The 22,685-nt window shown below is 37.5% G+C and overlaps 2 protein-coding genes and 1 non-coding gene across 4 annotated transcripts in view; all 3 read right to left on the reverse strand.

The window, feature by feature from the left end:
* Positions 1 to 4,491: 4,491 nt before the first annotated feature.
* Positions 4,492 to 4,565, reverse strand: Trnaa-ugc (transfer RNA alanine (anticodon UGC)). The gene has a single exon. It is a non-coding gene; the product is annotated as a tRNA-Ala (tRNA).
* A 7,582-nt stretch (positions 4,566 to 12,147) lies between these two features.
* The window catches only part of LOC124966594 (cytochrome b5 type B), a 39,587-nt gene continuing 29,049 nt past the window's right edge, over positions 12,148 to 22,685 (reverse strand). The window contains exons 4-5 of one of the 2 annotated variants that reach the window (XM_047528017.1): positions 20,317 to 20,345; positions 12,148 to 15,737 (exon numbers count right to left, since the gene is read on the reverse strand). In XM_047528017.1, coding sequence (XP_047383973.1) covers positions 15,707 to 15,737; positions 20,317 to 20,345 — 60 coding nt within the window. In that variant the 3' untranslated portion in view covers positions 12,148 to 15,706. The remainder of the gene's footprint in view (positions 15,738 to 20,316; positions 20,346 to 22,685) is intronic. The other variant, XM_047528016.1, reaches the window with a different exon arrangement.
* Positions 20,711 to 22,623, reverse strand: LOC124966595 (10 kDa heat shock protein, mitochondrial). The gene has a single exon (XM_047528018.1). It carries the CDS (start codon positions 22,558 to 22,560, stop codon positions 22,252 to 22,254), a length of 309 nt encoding a protein of 102 aa, XP_047383974.1. The 5' UTR covers positions 22,561 to 22,623; the 3' UTR covers positions 20,711 to 22,251.

Below are 22,685 nucleotides of genomic sequence, written 5' to 3' on the forward strand. Positions count from 1 at the left end.
TCATTCCTTTTTATGGCTGAGTAATATTCCATTGCATGGATTATGCTGCATTTTACCTTTTGGCTATTATGAATAATGCTGTATGAACATTGATGTATACACTTTTTGGTAAAGATTATGTTTTCAATTTTCTTGGGCTGGGGGCTGGGGAGATAGCTCAGTCGGTAGAGTGCTTGCCTTGCAAGCACAAGGCCCTGGGTTCGATCCCCAGCACCCAAAAAAAAAAAAAAAAAACCAAACCAATTTTCTTGGGCTGGGGAGATAGCTCAGTTGGTAGAGTGCTTGCCTTGCAAGCACAAGGCCCTGGGTTTGATTCCCAGCACCAAAAAAAAAAAAAAAAAAAAAAAAAAAATTTCTTGGCATATACATAGAAGTGGAATTGCTAGGTCACATGATCACTCTACATATTAATGTTCTGAGGAAAGATAATGTGTTTAATATGTTTTAAATTTCTGTGTATCTCACAGCAGTACATAATACTTTCTTTATCCTGTGGCCCCAGGTATTGACATCTGCATGGAAAAGAACCCAAACTGATAGGGCTATAGAACAAAGATGCAGATCTACACTGCAGATCTACTCTTAGGTATACATTAGGAGACATTCTTGCACATATGCACCATATGGAGGCAAAAATGCTCACAGTACTATTGCTGGCCAGAAATTGTAAATAACCCAAAGTCTGTTAACAGTAGATGGGATAAATACATTGTGAACTGCACATCAAAGAAAACAAAAGAACTACTGCTACACAGAAGAGCATGCAGAATCCTCTCAAACCTAGTGTTGAAAGAAACAAAAAAGAATACATACAGTATAATTTCATTTAAATGAAATTCCAAAACAAGGAAAACACAATCATGTGGTTTAAGGTTACATATGTAGGTGGAAAAACGATTAAAAATTATTATACCAAAAAAAAAAAAACAGGATGTTTGGTTACCTCTGGCTGGGTGGGGGAAATACATGTCAGGGAGGGCACGCGAAGGTCTTCCAGGCTGCGGACAATCTTCTAGCTCTCATCCTGAGTAACGAATGTGTCGGGTTTGCTTTGAATTAATTGTAACTGTATATAGGTACTTACCTATGCTCTATCTCAAAGTTTTATTTCACATTTCAAAGAACAGACAAAATAAAACTCAGGTCCAGGTGTCAGGAGGTCTGGATTCCAGATCAGGTTTACCACTAAAGAGCTGTGCGATGCAGGATCAATGATTTAATCTCTGTTTCAACTTTATCTCTAAAATGGCCACAACAATAACAAGTGACATTTATTCAGGTGCTAGACATCATGCTAAGAGCTTTTACATATAATTTCAGTAGTCATTCTGTGTCGCATTCTAGGTACAAGAAACACATCACTGAAGTCAGCGTAAGCAAAAAGTGTTACAAGGATTAAGAAAGGGCCTGCACAGGGCAGGGTACAGCAGGGAAGGGACCCTGGGGACTCCATCTTTTATTTCTGCTTTTCTGTCCCTAACTGCTGTGTTCTCCTCTCTTGCTATGTCTTTGCATCCAGTTACTGTGTGAGAAAATGACCACAACCCCCAGATTTGTATATTTTCCATTCAAGACACCAGTCAAACCGGACCTGGAATTACTTGGTTCATCAGGGAAAGGATTCTTACTGCTCTCGGTTGGATCAAGTGTCCTATTCTGATCGCATCAACTGTGGCAAACAGGCAGAATCACATCATGCAAAATGGGACATGCATCAGGAAACCAAGGGAGAATATGTTGGTTGGCACTCAATCCACAGAACTCTAATTCTGTAGCTCTTAAGAGACTAATTCCCTAAAGTGGGGGAGAAAGAGCAGGACAACCCAACTTCAACTGTTATTTAACACGATCTCTATAACAACCCAATGAAGTAATGTTGACATTCGTGTTGTACAGATGAAGACTGAGAATCAGACAGAGCCCAGAGTTTCTCAACAACAGCACTGGGGACATTTTGGGCTCAACAACTATTTGTTGACGGGGGTTGTCATATGCATCATGGTATGTTTAACAGTAGTCTTTGCCTCCACCCACTAAATGACAATAACATCCCTCTGGTTGTCGGTCAAATTTTTTTTCCAGGGAGCTAAAGTATAGCTCAATGGTAGAGCATGTGCTTGGCATGCATAAAGCCATGGGTTCAATCCACAGCACCAAAAGGGGGGAAAACAAAGTCTCCAGATGTTGCCAAATATCCTCTGGGGTTGAGAATCACTAAAACAGGCTCAGTAAATTGTGCAATTCCACTCCAGGACAAGAAGTCAAATCCAGGTTGGTCTGCCTCTAGAATCTGTTTTCTTAGTCACTGTCTCTCTTATGAAAATAGCTAACTTACCTCACAAGGTTGTAATGATGATATAAATATGAAAGTACCTTGAAGAATTAGATGGAACACAAATATAGTATGTCTGCAGGTCCTAATGAGCTTCCAGCTCTGTGGGTCTATGTGGCTTCTCAACAGGACAGGACTCGAAACTGCTAAGCATGAGATTCCATGGGTTTGGCCACCAACCAACCATATTCCCCATTTGGTTTCAAGATGAGCTCTCTCCCTATGTCCTCACTCTCATGAGAACTGATATTTCAGGTTCTTGCCTTTATGTGTCTGATTCCACTCTTTGAGCAATGATTTATGGCAATATCCCTTAGCTGGGCTTCCTCGAAGAGCAAGTCCATTTCCAGATAATTGGGTCCTCAAAATCCATATACTTGGGCTGGGGTTGCAGCTCAGTGGTAGAACGCTTGCCTCACATGTGTGAGGAACTGGGTTCAATTCTCAGCACCACATATAAACAAATAAAATAAAAATCCATTGGCCGCTAAAACATATTCTTTAAAAACTCACACATTCTTCTTTTACCAACTACTGACTAAACGTGTTGCGTCTCTCCCTCCATTAACTGGAGGTCTCAGTGACCTAGGTTGCATGAGGCTCTGGTTACTTTCTTCCAAATTGACCTTCCCATGACAAAAGTTCATCTCTCTAGTCTCTCTGAGATTATTGCTGGACAAAGCCCTCCAAATCTGTTAAGATTTTTTTTTTTTTTTACTATTATGAAAACATTCTAAAACCGATAGAGTCCTTTATGTGTGAGGCTTTGAGGCACTTCCATCCAAACCAAAAGGGAGAAGGGTTTGGCTGAGATAAGAGAGGACACTACATTCCTGCACACGAGGGACAGGAAAGCTGTTCAGTGAACTTCTGGGGATTATAAAAGAAAGGGTATCCCCATAGCTTCATTTGGATGCCTAATAAAATGACCATTATATGCCATCCAAATCTTTCTTGTCAAGATAAAAACATTTTTTTTAGGTCTGGTTGTATTTTTTAAATATAAAAATTTTTAAATTGAATTATAACTTACAGGCAGGAAAGCACACAAATCCAAAGTGTAGAGTAAATGAATTTATCCCAGAGTAAACACATTCATGTACCCACCACACAGACTGAGAAATTTCTAGCATTCCAAAAGCCCCCTCAGGTACCCTCCCAGTCACTATCCCCACCCCTTCCTAAAAGTAACCACTATAATTTTAATTCTTATGACCTCCATATTTTTATATATCTGATGGCCCAGATAATTATCTCTGGAGGCCAGAGTTAATCAGAAGCTCAGAGGATTGTTTCCCCGTGAGTCATTTCTCTTAATAGTTTATGAGTGAGGATGCTTCCAGCTGCAAGTAATAGAAACCTCAACTCAAATGGCTTCAACAACAGGGAAATTTATGATCTCCACATAAATGGAAGTCTTGCTGTAGTGAGAGCTTCAGGGTGAATTGAGTGAGCAGCTTGAGTCAACAAAGACCCGTTTCTTAACGTGAACTTGGTATTCACTTTATTCTCAGGCTGGCAGAGCATAGCCAGAGCAGTTCTGTTTTGGTGGCTCTTTCTTTGGAAACTTCTCCCAGATGTCTCCTCCCATTCCAATGGGGAGAACTAGGCCACATGTACAACCAATCAGACCAGGCAGATGGGATGGTTCTGAGTGTCTTGGATTTGTCACCAGGGCTGGGATGGGACGTTGAGAAGTCCATTCTATAGCTCTATATGGAGAGTCATGTAATTAAATGGAAAATATCTGCTTCTATTTATAAACATGCCCTGTATTGCTAAATAATGAAAAGGATCATAAAACAGTAGAGAATTGTGGCTGAACATACTGTTGAGGATTCAAGGTTAGAGGTGTACAGTAAGAAACTCTGTGAGGAAAGAATAAATTGACCATGACAAAATAAACACAATAGCTCTTGCCCTCTCCTCTGAACAACAATGACCTCTCTGAATTGCCTGTTTGGGTGCTGAGTCATAAACTTATATTTTAATTTTTTGGGGATAGTGTCTTACCACTTTTGTAAGCACAGACTACGTTTTACTACACCCTTAGCACTCTTTTTTTTTTTTTTTTTTGAGTACTGGGGATTGAAACTGAGGTACTCTACCACTGAGCTATACTCCCAGTTCTTTTCATTTTATTTATTTATTTTTTTTTTTTGCGGTGCTGGGGATTGAACCCAGGGCCTTGTGCTTGCAAGGCAAGCACTCTACCAACTGAGCTACATCCCCAGCCCACTATTTTTTTGTTTTCTAACACAGTTTTGTTAAATTGCTGAGGCTGATCTTGCACTTGCCATCATCCGGCCTCAGCCTCCTGCGTTGTGGGATCAGGGGCATGTGCCACCGAGTCCACTAGGTTAGGTTTTTTAAAAAATGGAATATTTATGATGTCAAGACCCAATAGGCGGTGGTGCATGCCTATAATCCCAGGGGCTCAGGAGGCTGAGGCCAGGAAGATTGTCTCTAAATAAAACACAAAAAGGACTGGGGATGTGACTCAGTGGTTAAGTGCCCCTGGATTCAATCTCTGGTACCAAAAAAAAAAAAAAAAAATCCAATAGGAGCCTCTATAAATTTGCTCCATAAAGGTCAGATCAAGGTTATATAAATTTAACAGGTGTGCTCTTTTCGATCATACCAGCAGAGGGCACATTTTTCCAGTTGTGTTGCTGAAATCCAATGGATTCTGAACATTTACTGTGTAAGGAACTGCACTGGGCACAGTGAGGGGACACAGAATCTCTGCCCAAAAGCTGCCATCAAAGAAACTCCAGTCTTGTTGTGAAAACCAGCACACAAACTACTCAGGTACCAAACAATGAAAATGGTGTGACAGTGTCAGACACTCGGAGAAGCTGACTGGAATAATTTGTGATTTCATGAACACAGTGAGACTTGAGCTGGACTCAAGCCTGGGTATAATTCAGCTAGACCGACATGGGAAATATGTTGCCCATCTCTTGCCATTCTCTTCATGCCTGTGGCAGACATTATAATAAATACCAATGTGGCTTTCTACTGCCAACCGAGTTCAGGCCAAACATAGTGCTCAGGGAACCCAGGTCAATCAACTGGAACCAGAATTCATGACTACACCCATCTGGTGGCAGGATAGGGTGGGAGTGGATAATGGATATTGGTTCATGGAAAAGAACTCTCAAGGGAACTAGGAAGGGAAAGAGCAAGGTGGACGTAGAACACAGCAGAATCAGCCAACTCAGAGTATATTACCGAGGGAGAGGTTTCCTACATTCCACCAAAAAATGGGGAAGATTTACCCCTCGTCACTGATAGGGCTGGAAAACTGACCTCCTGTTATCAGGTCCATTCCTCACTCAGCTTCTAGCAGAGGAAAAATAAGAAGACACAAGTATCAGCTGAGCAAAGCTAGTTCCTTTTTCCAGAAAGCACCAGTTGGATTAGAGAACTCATTTCTCCAAGGGCAAGAGTCCAGCAAAGCTTCCACTTGGAAGCTTAAGAAGTGGGAAAGACCCAATCTCCTCTAGCAGAAGAAGTGTTGCACTATTTAACTTTTTGAACTACACATATATTTTGTAATGATTAAAATTAAAATTTAAAATTCAAGGGCTGGGGATGTAGCTCAGTTGGTAGAGTGCTTGCCTCGCAAGCATAAGGCCCTGGGTTCAATCCTCAATACCACCACCACAACAACAAAATAAATAAATAAATAAATTCAAAATGTAAAATTTTTAGGAATGCATCATTATGTTTCTCTTTGTTAACATTTGTCTGGCAACACACTGGGTCACATCATGGAGGATATTGAAAAGTAGGCAGCTTGTAAATAAAGACTGTGTTTAATAAAGAATAACTTGGAAAGCCCATTGTCGTGGTGCACGCCTATAATCCCAGTCACTCAGGAGACTGAGGCAGGAGGATCGCAAGTTCAAAGCCAGGCTCAGTGATTTAGCCAGGCCCTAAGCAACCTAGCAAGACCCTGTCTCAAAATAAAAAATAAAAAAAAAAAAAAAGGATTGGGGATACAGCTGAGTGGTAAAGCAACCTTAGGTTTAAATCTCAGTACAAAAAAAAGGGGGGGGCTGGGGGTATAGCTCAGTGGTAGAGTGCTTGCCTAGCATTTGTGAGGCCCTGGTTTCGATCCCGAGTAACACACACAAACACAAATATAAGAAGGGAATATGCCGATGTAATAGTAAGTGAAAAGAACATGATATGAGACTGTATTTATACCATGAAAAGAGTAATGCATAGAAAAAGCCCTAAAAGAAAATAAATGAAAGTAGTAAAGCAATGCCCACTGCTTTGGGTGCTGGAACAACAACTGACCTTTTTCCTTTTTTTAAGTTTCTGTTTGTAAGAAATTTTTTTGTTTTTAATTTAACTATTGAACCAACATACTTGTATCTAATCCTAGTTTTACCCAGAGAAAGGAGTATCTTGAATATAAATTCCTTCTGATTTCAAAACATAAAAATTCATCAGTAATACTTTCCCAACATAATTCTGTTGTCAAAGAATAGTATTTCTTAATGAGAATCAGATGGTGGAGTCACAGATCTGGATATATTCTCACTACATGTCCTCTAAAATAGGGATAATAATAGCATGTACCTTTACAGGTTGGCTGGACATTAAATATATCATAATGCATATAAAGCCTTTAACACAAATGAGGCAGCATTGTAAGTGACTCCCAATGGAAGGTTGCTAAAGCCAGGCGGCCTGGGTGCAGACTCTGACTCATTACTTACTCACATTGTAACACTGGGCAAGTTACATATTTTATGACTCAGTTTCCCTTTCTATAAATTGGGGATGATAAAAATACTTGTTTCATAGAATTGTTACAAGGATCAAATGAGGTAATACACATAAAGCATCTAGTACTATTTGTGAACTTTTTTTTTTGTACCAGGAATTGAACCCAGAGGGGATTAACCACCGAGCCACATCCCCAGCCCTATTTTTAATTTTGAGACAGGTCTTGCTAGGTTGCTGAGGCTGGTTCTGAACTTGCAATCTTCCTGTCTCAGTCTCCCAAATTGCTGGGATTATAGGTATGCACCACCACACCCCGCTGAAGTGTTAACTCTTATTAACAGAAATTATCAATGTTAATTGTCAGTTTGAACATAGGTCTGACTGCAGGATTCCCATATTTGACCAGTGTGAGATCTACCTTTGGAGAAGTGAGTTCTCTCATCTGACGTGAATTCTGGAAAAAGGTCAAGGTCCCACCAGGGGAAGCAAGATTTCCAGTCTGTCAGTGACTAGGGCCAAATCTGCCCTGTTCATTGGTGGACTGTAGGAAGGCTCACCTACTGCTTGGCTAAATCCTCCAATTTTATTTCTATCAATAACAAAGACAGCATTTTGGTCTCTTCCTGTCAATCTCACTACTGGAACAGAACTCAAGGAAGGAGGAGTGCACTTAAAGATCAGTAAGGCCCAAAAGCTTCTAAGAAACAGTCCTTTGCCCTCCCCCTCCTTCTCCAATGCCTGGTTCACAGAAAAGTACTCTTTGCAGCTCTTTTAGTCTTTTATCCTGGTATTTATCTCCATGCAATTAAAGAACATATTTGTCATATTTCTTGAATTTTCCATTTTAGACAACCTTCTATTGAGCTTGTTGAGATTTTTATCCCATGCAGGCTTCTCCTTTGTTCATCTTCCTAATACAGTCAGTAGTTTTCATTAAGTGTTTACATTAGGGCTATTGTTAAGTACAGTTTTTTTTTTTTTTTTTTTTTTTTTCCTGTGCTGGGGATTGAACCCAGGGCCACGTGCTTGACAGGTAAGCACTCTGCCAACTGAGCTATCTCCCCAGCCCTGTTAAGTACAGTTCTATGATCACACTTCCTTTCTTGTACATGCTTTATTGGAGTATATAACTGCCTTTTTTCACATTTTTCTATGTTGTATCATTAATCCATCCCTCAAATCTTCATGTGGTAAAAAATGCCCCTGACAATCTATCAGTTGTATTTTTTCTTGAGCTGTCTCTCCTGGAAACCTCTCTTCCTAAAGCCACCTTGACTATTGATGTTCTGTTCTCTTGGGATTCCACATGACCACTCAATGTAGGAATTTATTTTACTTCTCCCCTTTCCAGTATCACATATCTTCCTCTTTCTCAGCTTATATTTTAAAATTTAAAAAAATATTTAACTTCATTTTTAAAAAGGTATTTTTAGTTGTGGATAGACACTATTTTTTGTTTAATTAATTAATTTATTTTTATGTGGTGCTGAGAATCGATCCCAGTGCCTCACATGTGCTAGGCAAGACCTCTACCACTGAGCCACAGCCCCAGCCCCAAAGTCTTCATTTTTGCGGAGTATATTACTCAGAAGCTAAGAGATGATACAGGAAAATTCTTGATACCTCACATGTTCAAGATGACTTAATTCTACCCTTAAGCTTGACTTGTAGTTTGCACATAGAATTCTAGGTTAGAGGTGTTTTCCTACGGAAGGCACTATTCCACTACACTGTTTTCAGGGCTACTACTGAAAGTTTTCATGTTTCCTGATTCCTTGTATGTATTGTTTTTCTCTGTGGAAGTTTTTAGGGCAGTGGTCCTCAACCCTCACTATGCCTCACGTTCCCCTGAAACAATGTGTTTTAATTGATCTGTGGCAGGGCTAGATTTTTTTTTAAATGTTCCAAGGTGATTTCACAATAAACCATACTGAATCCACTTAGCCTTCCTTCTGGCTCAACATAACTTGGGCACCCTGAGGAACACACAAGCCCCTCCTCTCCAAAGTCAGTTAATGAAGGTACTTAAATACATACATACACACCAAGTAGGTGATGATAGCTTCTACCCTGAGTAACTGCTTTCCCTATGATCCTTTCCTACTCAAGTCTGAGGAACAAATTGGGACCCAAAGAAGACTCTGATACTATCTGGCCAACCACACTTTCACTTGTAGGAATCACTTCCCATTATGAGTTTGCACTGGAAACTAATGCAGCCAGCTTGATTCCTGTTGGTCTTCTGGTTGCTACTCCACCAGATACTCATTCAATATTGATACATAACAAGTCATTTCTCTTTCTCCGGTTAGCTTAACTAGGTCCTGTATCTATTCTAAGACAGGAAGTAATTTGTGGATGAGGAATGTGTCTACTTCCCAAAGATGCTGAGACTTCGAATGGAGCTTCTACCTTCCAGGAGCCTAGGTAGACTTGGAAAGGCAGGACACTTACAAGGACATTCTTGAGGCAGGTGATTTAAGGTTGCTAAGTTATAGAGACTAGAGCAGTCAGAATTCGTGATTAGCTCACAATGTGAACTAACTTAAGAGAAAATACAATTTTATCAGCTCACATGAAAGTCCAGAAATAGAATGTAGCCTTAAATGAAGGTGACAGAGATGTTCAAATGGAACTGGAACCACTCTAGTTTACTCAGATGGTTCAGTTTATAAACAAATCAACTTTATTTCTTCCAAATCCTTTCTAAGATAAACTGTTGGGTACATTTTTTATACCACAAAATATAAAAAAGAAGAAGCACACAGAGGTGCACTCTCATCCTTTATAGAGTAAAAACCACAAGGCAAAGTCAAGAGGACAAAACAGGTTAGGAAAAGAGCTGGAGAAAAATCCAAAAAGAAAAGAATACAGAAAAGAAAAAGGGGGTCAGTCTTGGAAAACTCAATTTCTTGTGCAGTTCATGGCTTAACCCCTCCCAATTCTATCTGTATTTGCCCCCCAATTAGTTTACTTAGGTAATTAAGCCACAGTGGGCAAGTCTGTGAGAAGATTCATTTTCTTGTTAACACCATTCTATTGTTCTGTAAGGTAATTCCACCTCTATTTCTAAAAAGAAGGAAACCAGAATGAAGATACTCAAAGCAAGCTTATTTACTGAAAAATAAAATTTAAGCACCTGGGTTTGGTTTGGTTTTTCTCTTTCCAGGTTCATATGGTCCAGCTAGCATCAGTGTTTCAGTTAAAGAGATAACGTCCAAGAGCAAACGGATAATTGCCTTGAGACTGGCACTTCTGGATCAAAAACGGCACAATACATTTATAACAGACAGCATTTGTATTTGCACTGCCATAGTGTGCTTTCTCCAATGAAATTGAATCATCTTTTGATGATAAAACAATTCTAAAAGCTGGAAATGAGTTTCCCAATCTTATGCGTGTAGTATAAGTTCACCAACTAAAATTATTTCTCATTTAAAACTACACATTTTTAGGTTATATAGTTATAGGTTAAACCTTATTCCAGGATCCTAGATTGGTAAAATTAGGCAAGGACTTTTCATCTCTTGTTTGTGGATTTCATCAATAATTCTCAATTCCTTATCCTTTATAGGCTTCCTCTTATTAAAAATTGTTTCTAACAAAATAGTTCAAACCTAAATTCTCATTAACTGCCTTCAATAAACTATTTTGTAAAGCTGGGAGTGAAGCTCAGTGGCAGAGTACTTGTCTAGGAAGCATTAGGCCCTGTGTTCAAGCCTTAGCAACACTACCAGAAAAAAAAAAAGGGGGGGGTGGGGAGGGAACAATTTGTTTTGCAAGGGGTTTGGGGTTCATTTCAAAACAATTATCTCTGTTATTTTCTGTATCTTGGTCCTTCCTAGTTGTTCTGTGGCCTCAGGCAAGTGAAGTGTCTCCCTGAGGCACTAGTAAAAATTTGGATGCCTCTACTTTGTAAGGATATTCTTAAAATAAGGGTCAGAAATGCTTATAAATTACCAAAGACACTGTGTGGCACATAGTAGGTGCCACATAAATGACAGTATTACAACTGCATTCTCATATTTCAGCTGAAGAGCAACTAGTCTCTCCTTAATACTTCATAAGAGAATTAAGTTTTTAAATGCTGGTATATATGTGATTAAGTGAGCTTTGAATCATAGTATAGATATGTTTAGCTAATTGTTAGTTCATGCTGTAATTATCAGATTGAAATAAATTATATGGATATTCTTTACCTTAAATTTTCATAATTGGAATCACAATCTTCTAATTTTCATAATTGGAATCACAATCTTCTACCTCCAGTTTTCACGAATCAATCAGGATCTGCTGAGCCCCTACCAAATACTCAGCATCAGGAAGAGTGCTGTGATAATGAATTCTTATTAGTATCAAAGATTAAACATTAGATTCAAATGCTGGTAATAATGGGGCTATCCTTTCCTGTTACTAATCCTCAATTCCTGTGGTAGTGAAATAACCAAGCCCTAATGAACAATCTTTTATCAGTAATCTGATATAATGTTAGTAATGTTAGAAGGCTATCAGTATGTTTTAAAGGCAATTATAAAAATGGTTTATTTCCCTTGTTTTATTAACACAGTCACTAGAACTTCAATCTCCATGTTTAATTTTCCCCAACAGTTTATTTCCAAGAAAAACAATCATTTGAAGCCTGGCAATGAAGATAATAAAACATTATTACCTCATATTGGCTTCTCTTTAGCAGATGATTCCAGCAGAAATAGAAACCCAAACAGTCTACCGGGGTTCACATCCATTAACATGGCAAAAGCCTTGATTTTTGTGTCTTCTGATTATTAAGCAAGCAACTCACTTCCAGCAAAGAGAAGAAGCAGCAAGAATACTGAAGAACCATAGAACTCTCACCAAGTTACACTAAACACAGTATTAACACAGACACAAGTGAATTTCCTGCTTTCAAATTACTTTCATTCAGAGCACCTGAGGACTACAGAGCCAATACTTCTATTAAAAAAGAAAAAGAAAAAGAAAAAAAAAAAAAAAAGAAAGTAAACAAAACAAAACAAAACAAAAAAAAAGGAAAAGAACAAAAATTTAAAAATAACTGTAGACAGGGCAAGAAAAGGAAAACAGTATCTTTATTGTGTATAATTCTAACAAACATTCACTGTGTGCACATTCCAGCAGAAAGACAGAGATCTTTGTTCAAAATATGCTGAAATAAAATAGGTAAACAAATTCCATTACTGAATACACAAAAGGAATGTTAATGTTACTCATTCACAGTCCAGAGTGAAGTAAAAAGAAAGTTAAATAACCAATAATGTTTTGCCCAAACAGCAAATGTAGGAAACAAGCGTGGGCAAGGAGCGGCTATTCAAACTTGTGAATAAGATGTTGGGTACAGGGTAGGTGATTTGACAAATCTCCCTCTACTTTGGTGAATCTCCCTCCTCAAGCACCCCACAAATTCCAGAACTGACTTTTTCAGAGCACAGCAGTCAAATGAGACTAAACCAATACTTTTGTGATAGCTGTCAACGAATGGGATGGTTTAAAAAATCGATTTCTTGTTGAGACAAGACATGTCTGAATCCATTTCTCCTGGGATGGAAGGTAAAGAATATTAATACTCTGCAATTCAGTTCTTAAAGTAAAATTTAACCAGGTAGATTTCACTTGAGATTTTAAGTATGATATGTCATAAGGAACGATACAACTGGCCTGTAAAGCATTTTTCCATTATTCCCCATCAGAACTAAATGAGCTAAACCCAACAGTGTTCTTATTTTACAACCTAAGATTTATGAAAACTGCTAAACCACACCACAGGCCCAAATGATAGATTCCAATGGATTTTTGCTTATGCTTAAGCTGTCACTTGAGGAGATTTAAACACAATATCCACTTTGTCCCCCATCACTTTCTTACCTTTACAAATGCAGGAGTCATCTGGAAATGAAAACCAATTCCCAAGAGTCAGGGGCTGGAAAATTCTGGGGAATGGGCCCTAACATACTGTAGCACAAAATCCGTATCATCTCCTCCTTGTCTGCACCAGCCATTGTGTGTATAGTACAGTGTGCAGCAGCAGGTGGCCCTCCTCAGAAATACCAACAGATGAACACCCCGGGTCCGAGGGTGGGGAGGACAACAGGAACTAGTTCCATGTGCTCTCAGAGGGGGATTCCATGACCTACTAATGCCAAGACTGTATAGAAAATACAGATCTACTTCTTAAACCAAAGTGCTTTTGGGCAGATTTGGCTACTGTGCTGTAAAATTTATTGTTTTAGAAAAACCTTTGCAAACTCACTCAAAAGCTATCTTTCACCTGGCTGCTTATATAGACAGAATTATACACAGCAAATGGGCTTTAAAACTATTTTCTATAATACAAAAGTGACATAACATTAGCAGTACTTCAAAAGAAGCCCTGGATCCTAGATGGATTTCAAGGACAGTAGAGACAAAGTCTGAAAATATTTTCCCTCTGCCTCTTAGTAAAAAGTTAAGTCCACATATAAACAGGAAAAAAAAATATATCAATATGAAACACACCATTTGGTGTTTCCCCTAGAAATATCAGAAACACCAATTTTACTTAAGACTATAGTTCTTCAGCATTTCTTGTAAGTCAGGTGTTTTTCACTCAATTTTAGATACTGCCAACACACTTTTATAATTGATCCAAGTTATCTTCTGGCTTAGTTTTAGCTTTGAACATTCCACTTCCAGCTCCTCAATACTCCTTTGTTCTTTACCTCTACCCCAATCCAAGTAATCATGCAACTTAATTATTATAGAAATTACATACCAATCCTTATTCAAGACAACCCCTCCTTATCTTTAAATGGAGGTACATCAAGTCATACCACTTATTACATAACAACCAAATATTTTAATTCAATTTCTTAAAGTAGCATCGTATAATACAAATATTTTCTAAAGATAAAAGTTTGATTATACCCATATCAGATATATAAAAAGACAGCCAGAAAGAACTCCAAAATATCATATCCAAGTATGCAAAAAAAAGGTTAATATTATTTTGATGAATTCTGAATTCATTCAACTGCTAAGTCCCAGGATACAAGACCTGGGTTGAACTTTTTCTTGAATAGTTTGCATGAGCAGACTCGGTTTGCTGGTCAGTTTCCTGTCTCAAGTCCCAGGCAAACTGGAAGGAAGGGAGAAGATATTGAGCAGCATCTATAGTCCTTCTTGAACCCAGCTGTTCCTTGCTGGAAAGAATGATGGCCCAGAAGCAGACTAATAATCTTCAAAAGATGGAGAGAAAAATCACCATAACTACTGGCAGAAAAGAGCCAGTATATGATCCATTCAGGTGCTTCCTGGGGGTTAGGGCAGTAGGGGGAAAGAGGAGTAAAAAATGCCAGAGGAATCCCTGGGCCAATAAGAAACAGTAACATAATTCTAAATGACAACCTACTTTTCAATGAAACACACATCCAAGGAGGAGAGAAAAACCGCCAATTTTTTAATCTCGATGGAAAAGCACAAAACCATAAGTTGGAGCCTTGGAGGTAAAATACAGATTGAAATGGAAAACTACCTTTTGTCATGATCTCCCACTTTCAAGTGACATTTTATATGGAAGTTATTTTACTAGGATGAACAGAAGATCAAACTAAAGTCTCTTCTGTAAAACAGGAAACCAAAAATTGCTAATCAATAAACAAAACAGCAGCAAGAATCCCTGGTAAGCTCTACAGACATAATAATTATACACTCATATTTTATCAATAAAATAAAGGTAGGAAAAAGAGAGAGAAAGATGGTTAGTAACTAGTGCCAAATCAAAGAGAAGCTCTGGTGCCTTTTCTAAACCCCTGTCCTAAAAGTAGTGTTTTCAAAAGATTACTCTGAACTTGCCAGGGTTCCACCACCTCAATTCATCTCTCCCTTCCTTTGCCTCTTCTCACCCACAAGAAATCAAAGGGAGGCACAGTTTTGTCCATCATCCCTTGGGAAGAAAAGGGGCTGGACTTAGGGAGTGGGAAGAGCTATCAGCTTACATTAGCCTGGAAGGGAGATAACCACATAGTTCTTTCTGTTTTTAACAAACATAAAAAGGAACAAGATCATTTGGCAGTTGTATTTTAATAGATGTGCACCTTGACTTCATGAATAAACTCCTTGTGATAATACAACTTAATCAGAATTTTAAAAAATATTTACTTGAAAGAAAAATGGAAAAAGAAAACCTTCAAAACTAGAGTACTGCCCTGTTAAGAATGACTAAAGTGCATTCAAATTATTGAAAAGCAGGCATTTTTCCCAAAGAGTAATGTCACTGTAACATATGAATTACAATCGTTAACACACTTTGAAATATAAGGATACTGTGCAAACCAGTGGAGAGAAGAAACACTGGCAAAGACACAGGACAGTGAGCAGGTACTATGGGAGTAAGGCTCTCAGAGATGAAGGACACTGGTCCCAGATTGGAGGTGGATGTCTGGTCAACTGTCTTGGCTCCAACGGGGAAGAATACAACTGGCAGGATTCGAGGAGAGGGCACCAATGTAGCCCTCAAAGCAAGTCTCCAATTTTCACTCCCAAGTGGATGTGTTCCCCAGACTTCAACAAGGTTTCCTCAGGAGGATTTGCTTTCCGCCATGTAGTAACGATACAGGAAACCTACGAAGATAGCGCCTAGGATGGGGAAAATCCATATGCCCAGCAACTAGAAGTAGGGGGGAAAAAAAGCAATGAAGTTGTGAATATTTTATACCAATCATTCACTATCTTTCAGTTTTCAAATTTTAATATTTATGTAGGCAAGGGCCTTTATTTCGAGAAATTTAACTGCTTTTATCACATAGTAGCTAGAAAAACTCCCAAAATATTTGAAATGACAATATTAAAAAGCAGGTTTTTTTTAGAGGTTAAAAACAGAACTAGAGGGGCCTGGGGTTGTGGCTCAGTGGTTGGGCACTTGCCTAGCATGTGTGAGGCACTTCTCAGCATATAAATAAATGAAAATAAAGATCCATCAATATCTAAACAAAACAAAACAAAACTGAACTAGAATTTGATATCAAAACACACATGTTTCTATAGATATTTCTATAAAGACATAGTGGTTATTTCTGGGTTGTGGGACTATGGATAGTTTTAAACTTTCTTTTTCATATATATATACATACACACACACGTATTTTTTTGTGTGTGATGTTGGGGATTGAACTGAGGGTCCTGTGCATGCTAGGCAAGTGCTCTACCACTGAGTTATATACTGCCAGCCTAAATTAATTACTTTTTGTTAAGTATAGCAAAAAGCTATTCTTTGAACAAGTTTAATATTTATAAACAGGAAAAAATAAGTGCCATTTCATTAATGTATAGATATTTACATATTCATTCCATTATAAATCTAGAAGTGGTACTATCTAATCCAACTATAAGCAGTATTCTGCTTCATATGTATTTAAAAAATGTAATCCTCATGGCCAAGTGTGGTGGCACATACCTATCATCTCAGTAATTAGGAAGCAGAGGCAGGGGATTACAAGTTTGAGTTCAGCCTGGTCAACTTAGTCAGACCCCTGTAATTTTTTATAAAAAATAAAACAGCTGGGGCTGGGGTTGTGGCTCAGGGGTGGAGAGCTCACCTAGCACGCATGAGGCCCTGGGTTTGATCCTCAGCACCACATAACAATAAATAAAGATACTGTGTCCGCCTACAACTAAAAAATAAAAACAACAACAACAAACCAGCTGGGATGTAGCTCAGTGGTAGAGTACCCCTGGGTTTCAAATTCCAGTACCTCAAAAAAACAAATTCTTATACTAACCCTATAAAACTATTATTTATTTGCGTTTCGTAAATAACAGATACAATCCTTGACCCCCCAAATCACAAAACTGGTATGGGAATCAGGCAGTCTGATGCCAAATCCATCCTCCTAATCTCTAGTTAAGGGTGGACACTAATAAGGACACATAAGAAGAGAACACAGTTGACAGTTCTACACAGAGGTAAACAAATGGCCTTTGGCTTAAGAAGTACTGCAGAAGACTTAGGAGTTTTGGAACAGTAATCATTCTCTTCAATTCTTTTAATAGAGTTTATCAGCACTTCTAATTTTGAGGTGTAATTCTTCCAAGATCCAAATGACCTGGCTGCCCCCTCTACTTATAACATATTCAGACTTGATATTAAAAGGTTTCCAAGTCAATAAAACTAGTGAGGTTCATGACAAAAAAATGATTCTCTTTGCCTAAACATGCCTAGCACTTTGTACACTTTTGTTAAGTATAGCAAAAAGCTATTCTTTGAACAAGTTTAGAATGTTGACCAGGAAGCCTTCTTTTTAAAAAACAATCAAGATGGCATGTGTTAACAGCAATGTGGTTTTTTAATGTCCCATAAGAGAAATGAATTCAGACTCTTTTTTTTTCATATTTTTGTTGTTGAGGGACCTTTATTTATTTATTTATATATGGTGCTGAGGATCAAACCCAGTGCCTCACACATGATAGGCAGCATTCTACCACTGAGCCACAACCCCAGCCTGGATTCAGACTTCTTGAAGAGCAATCATAAGACTATGGTTCAAAGGTAGGATCCTTGAGTAAACACTGAAGAAAAATTCTTCAGTACAAAAGACAAAATGGTTGATACCAATTCTAATATAATCTTCCCTTTACTAAAAGAAGAGAAGCAGAGGAAATGCATTTATACTGCAATAAAGAAGATTTAGGCTCAACAACAACTTCATGCCATAAGAATTTTCTTCCTGGAGATTCAGCAAGTTATTGCATGTAATAACTGCATGTAGTTATGATATTTATTTTTGTTGCTTTGTAGTATTTCACTATATGGATATATTAGTATTTATTCATTTATTTTTTTAATGCATGAATATGTGGACTGTTTCCAGTGCTTAAATACCCTGAATAGCACTGTTATGATCATTTTTGTATGTATTTCCTGATATACTTGTCACATGTTTCTTTTCTTCTCTCTCTCTCTTTTTTTTTTTTCTTGAGACATGGTCTTGCTATGTTGCCCAGTCTAGTTTTAATAGTTTATCAAGTGACCCTTCTGCCTTAGCCTCCCAAGTAGCTGCAACTACCAGTAAATGCCACCATATTCCAGCTTGTATGCACATTTCAATTGAACATATACTTAGAAATGGAATTGCTGGGTTAAAAGTTATTCATATTTATACACAATGTCAAATTGCTTTCCAAGTGAATTGTACATATTTACAGCTCCATAAGAGTGCTTAGAAGACTTAGTGATTCACTTCTAACCAAGCATTCCTTATTTTCAGAATTTTAAATTTTTGACAAGCTAGTAGGTGTGAAATATACCTATGACTTGATTTTTTGGTAAGGGGGATTAAACCCAGGGGCACTTACCCACTTAGCCACATGTCTAGCCCTTTTTTATTTTATTTAGAGACAGGGGTCTCACTGAGTTTGCTTAAGGTCTCACCAAGTTGCTGAGGCTGGTTTGATCTTGCAATCCTCTTGCCTCAGCCTCCTGAGCTGCTAGGATTATAGGCGAGTGCCACTGCACCCAGCTACCTGTGATTTTTTTTTTTTTTTTTTTTTTTTTTTTTTTTGATACTAAGGATTGAACTTGGGGGCACTTTAACACTGAGCTATATTCCTAAACCTTTCTCTCTTTATTTTAAGACAGGTCTTGCTGTGTTGCTAGGGGGTCTTTCTAAGTTGCTGAGGCTAGCCTTAAACATGATTCTCCTGCCTCAGCCTCTGGGGTCACTGGGATTACAGGCAGGTACCACCACATCCAGCTATACCTATGATTTCAATTTGTATCTCCTTGGTGATGAATGAGATTAAATTTTTTCCATGTGCTTATATTTGTGTTTCTTCTCCTATAACGTGCATAAGTTTTTTTCTCATATTCTATATATTTTTAAAAATTTCATTGCAAGAATTCTTTATGTATTCTGCTAATTCTTAATCAGTTTTATGTGTAACATAAGTGTACTACAAATTTATATCCCTATATTTTCAAATGTTTGTGGTCCTGGAGATTGAACCCAAGCATGTTCTACACTGTTACAACCCTAGTCCTATCCACCCCCTTTTTATAATTTTGAGCCAGAGTCTAAGTTGCCCAGGATGGCTTCAAACTTGGATTCTACAGCCTCAACTTCTCAAATAATTGGGATTACAGGCATGTGTCATCATGCCCAGCCATTTTCAAAATCCTTATGCAGCACTTGGCTGAGTGAGTCTTTACCAATAATCTGTATTTTTATATACTGCTTTCTACTTCAAATAAAAGACTTGGTATTTTGTGGAGGAAAAAAAAGACATTTTCTCTCTGTCTAAAATACTTTGAGATCTCCAAAAGACAGAGCAGATAGTTTTACATCATCTCTATGATTTTTTATAAATCAAGGATTCCACAGTCATCTCAAGTAGAGACATTTATGCAGTGGTAATTTACACTTTTCAGAGCTAATATTACCTATTACTAATATTACTGCAAGGGATACATTGTAAGCAAATCTCTGAGAAAACCCAAATTCCTAAATATGACTCTAATAATCTTTTCCTGTGTAAAATATAATAATAGTACCTACCTTCAGAGTGACGTGAGGGTGGCCTAAACTAAGTGTAAAGTGAGAGTCACAAGCTAGGATTACCCTGCATACACTCAGGACCTGACTTGCCCTGCATACTGGCCTCTTAGAAAGTATGACTCCACCTTGATGTCACTATAAGATTTAAAAATTACTCAAGGTATGAACCTTTTAGATTATGGGGAAATGGTTGAGGGGGCTGGGGTTGTGGTTTAGTGGTAGAGCACTTGCCTAACACTGTGAGAGACGCTGGGTTCAATTCTCAAGCACCCATATAAATAATGAATAAAGGTTTATCAACATCTAAAAAAAATTAATAAAAACGTTGAAAGTATAAAAATTAATTTTATTGCTGTCAAAAAACTACTAAATTTGTAACGATTTTTGACCAAAAATGAATTAGCTGTCATACTGTACTCTTTTATTTTGTGGCTTATGTTTACCCAGGCTAGTCTTTTGTTTTGTGTTGTTTTTTTCTGGCACTGGGGACTGAACCCAGAGGTGCTTTACCACTGAGCCTAGCCTTTTATTTTATTTTTTGAGACAGGTTCTCCCTAAGTTGTTGAGATCCTCAGGTGTGCACCACCATGCCTGGCCACACTGCACTCTTAAGTATGTGATTCATGAATATTCATGAAAGAATCTTGTGTCAGACATAAGTAGAACATAAGGAAGTCTTTTTAAGGAGATACCAACCTTTTGCATGTATCATTTTTTGAAGGATCCTTAAGAAGACACATATTCAAAAATAACAAAAAGAAAAAGGATTAATACAACACATATTAAGCCTTCTTGCATATTCATATAAACAGAACTTTATCTTTCATGCATTTTGTGAATCTATAAGCAATGGAAGGACCAGGAATTTTATTTCTGATAACATATTGATACTCTCTACTGAAGCATCAATAACGAAACATTTTTAGATGTAAAAAAAGAAATGCTAATGATACACACTTATATTGAAACAGACTGTTTTAGTTACAATGATAGACCTGGTTCAGCTGGGCTTGCCACTGGCAGTAGTTAAGATCATATTTTCTGAAAACATGGTAAAAGTTCACCAAACTCTTCTCTGGTAACATATAAACTGTGAAATGCTCTAGGATCATGTAAAAATGATTGCTTATGGTTTACAGAAATGAACTGGCTTAATCTTTTTTTTTTTTGCGGTACTGGGGATGGAACTCAGTATCTCCCCAGCCCTGGCTTACTCTTTAAAATCATAATAATTATGACTAGAGACCTTAGGGTTTATTTCACAATGAAAAGGAAGAGACAGCAATTAAAAGAAAGAAAAATACCAAAATAACTTTTAAAACAAATTTTAGCAATTAAACTCATATATATGACATGGATGAATCTTCAAAACAAGCTAAGAAGTCACACATATAAGACCACATACTTAAGTCTGTTTACATAAAATTTCAGAACAGAATAATCGATAAAAGCAGAAAATAGATTAGTGGTTGCCTACAGCTAGGGTGGAAAAGGAGGACTAAGGGGGCAGGCTGGAAAATGACTGCTCATGAGCATCAGGTTTCTTTCTGGAGGGATGAATTTGTTCTAAAATTGTGATTATGGTTGCACACTTCTGTGAATATACTAAGAACCATTGACTTGTACATTTTAAATAGATGAATTATATGGTATGTGAATCATCTTAATAAAATTGTTGTTAAAATAATTTTTACTCAATTTAAATATCAAGTGAAGTTAATGATTCCATTAATTGGCTTTATAATATAAAGCCATGCTAACTTACTGCCAGAGGACAAAAACCCATTAGCATAGGTTGCTATTGCTCAAAATAACATCTTTGCAAATATGTAGAAGTATGCAGGGCATGAATACAGTGTATTAACTCTGCTTAATCATGATTTTCAATAATCTCCACGAATTTCCAAGAATCATACATACTTCAGATATACTTCAGAGCAGTCCATGAAATGAGTATTAATTTCTTATATCCAAAACAGTATCATGCAAATGAACACATGCCCCAAACCTGAAAGAAATTAGCCTACAGGCAAGTAAAACTTCCAGTAAAAAGGCTTTAGATAAACCATACTAATATGCCATACCGAACTTGATTTTTGTTTTATGGGACATTTCTGCTAGCATAATATGGACTGGGCTAATACAAACATGTTACACAAATTCCAGCATTATGTATAATTATAATGCACCAATAAAAAATATGGAAAAAACCACATTACAGGTCAATCTTTGAAAATGTTACTATATTATGGATTTGGGAGATTGTCGTAGCAGTGATAGTGATGTCTGTATCATATTAATTTATAATGCTGTCCTTTAAAATAGTCACTCTAATAGCCAAGAAATAATTGAATTCCATCAAGAAAACACCAATAATCATTTATGCTTCATCCACATATATGCCAAAGATTCATACAATAAAAAATGTAGTTATTATTCTTAAAATGGGATAATTTGAAAGGCTTATAAGAGCATCCCAGTATTATATGTATAATCTTTTTTTTTTTTTTGTTATTAGATTATCATCAGTTTATTATAAAAGAGACATGGAAATTATTTACATGATGAAAAATTTCAGAACTTCAGTGGAATAGGTAGCTTCACACGATGCCACTTCAATAATGATTTGTTTCAGTCTACATACTTTCCAAGAATGTCACCATCTCTAAATAAGAAATAATCCTTGTCATCTAGAACTACTTTGGTGCCTCCATACTCTGGGAGAAGAACTTTATCCCCAACTTTCACACTAACCGGCTGAATCTCTCCACCCTTTCCTTTAGAGCCTGATCCCACAGCTACTACTGTTGCTTGCAATACTTTTCCTTGAGATTTTTCTGGAAGCATAATGCCTCCTTTGGTTACAGTTTCGGCTGCACTTCTTTCGACCAATACTCGGTCAAAGAGTGGTAGAAACTTTCTAAATGCTTGTCCGGCCATGACTCTCGCCGCCTCAGCTAGGACTCCGCTCTCGCGCCGCCGCCGCAAAGAGACCCATGTATAATCTTAATAACATTAAATGTCATGTAAGTTCATATATATGAATTCTCTACGTGTCAACATTT

This window comes from Sciurus carolinensis, chromosome 16 (assembly GCF_902686445.1).
Source record: "Sciurus carolinensis chromosome 16, mSciCar1.2, whole genome shotgun sequence".
NCBI lineage: Eukaryota > Metazoa > Chordata > Mammalia > Rodentia > Sciuridae > Sciurus > Sciurus carolinensis.

Coding starts and splice junctions, on each gene's coding strand:
- LOC124966595 (XM_047528018.1), bottom strand. CDS start 22,560: ATGGCCGGACAAGCATTTAGAAAGTTTCTACCACTCTTTGACCGAGTA.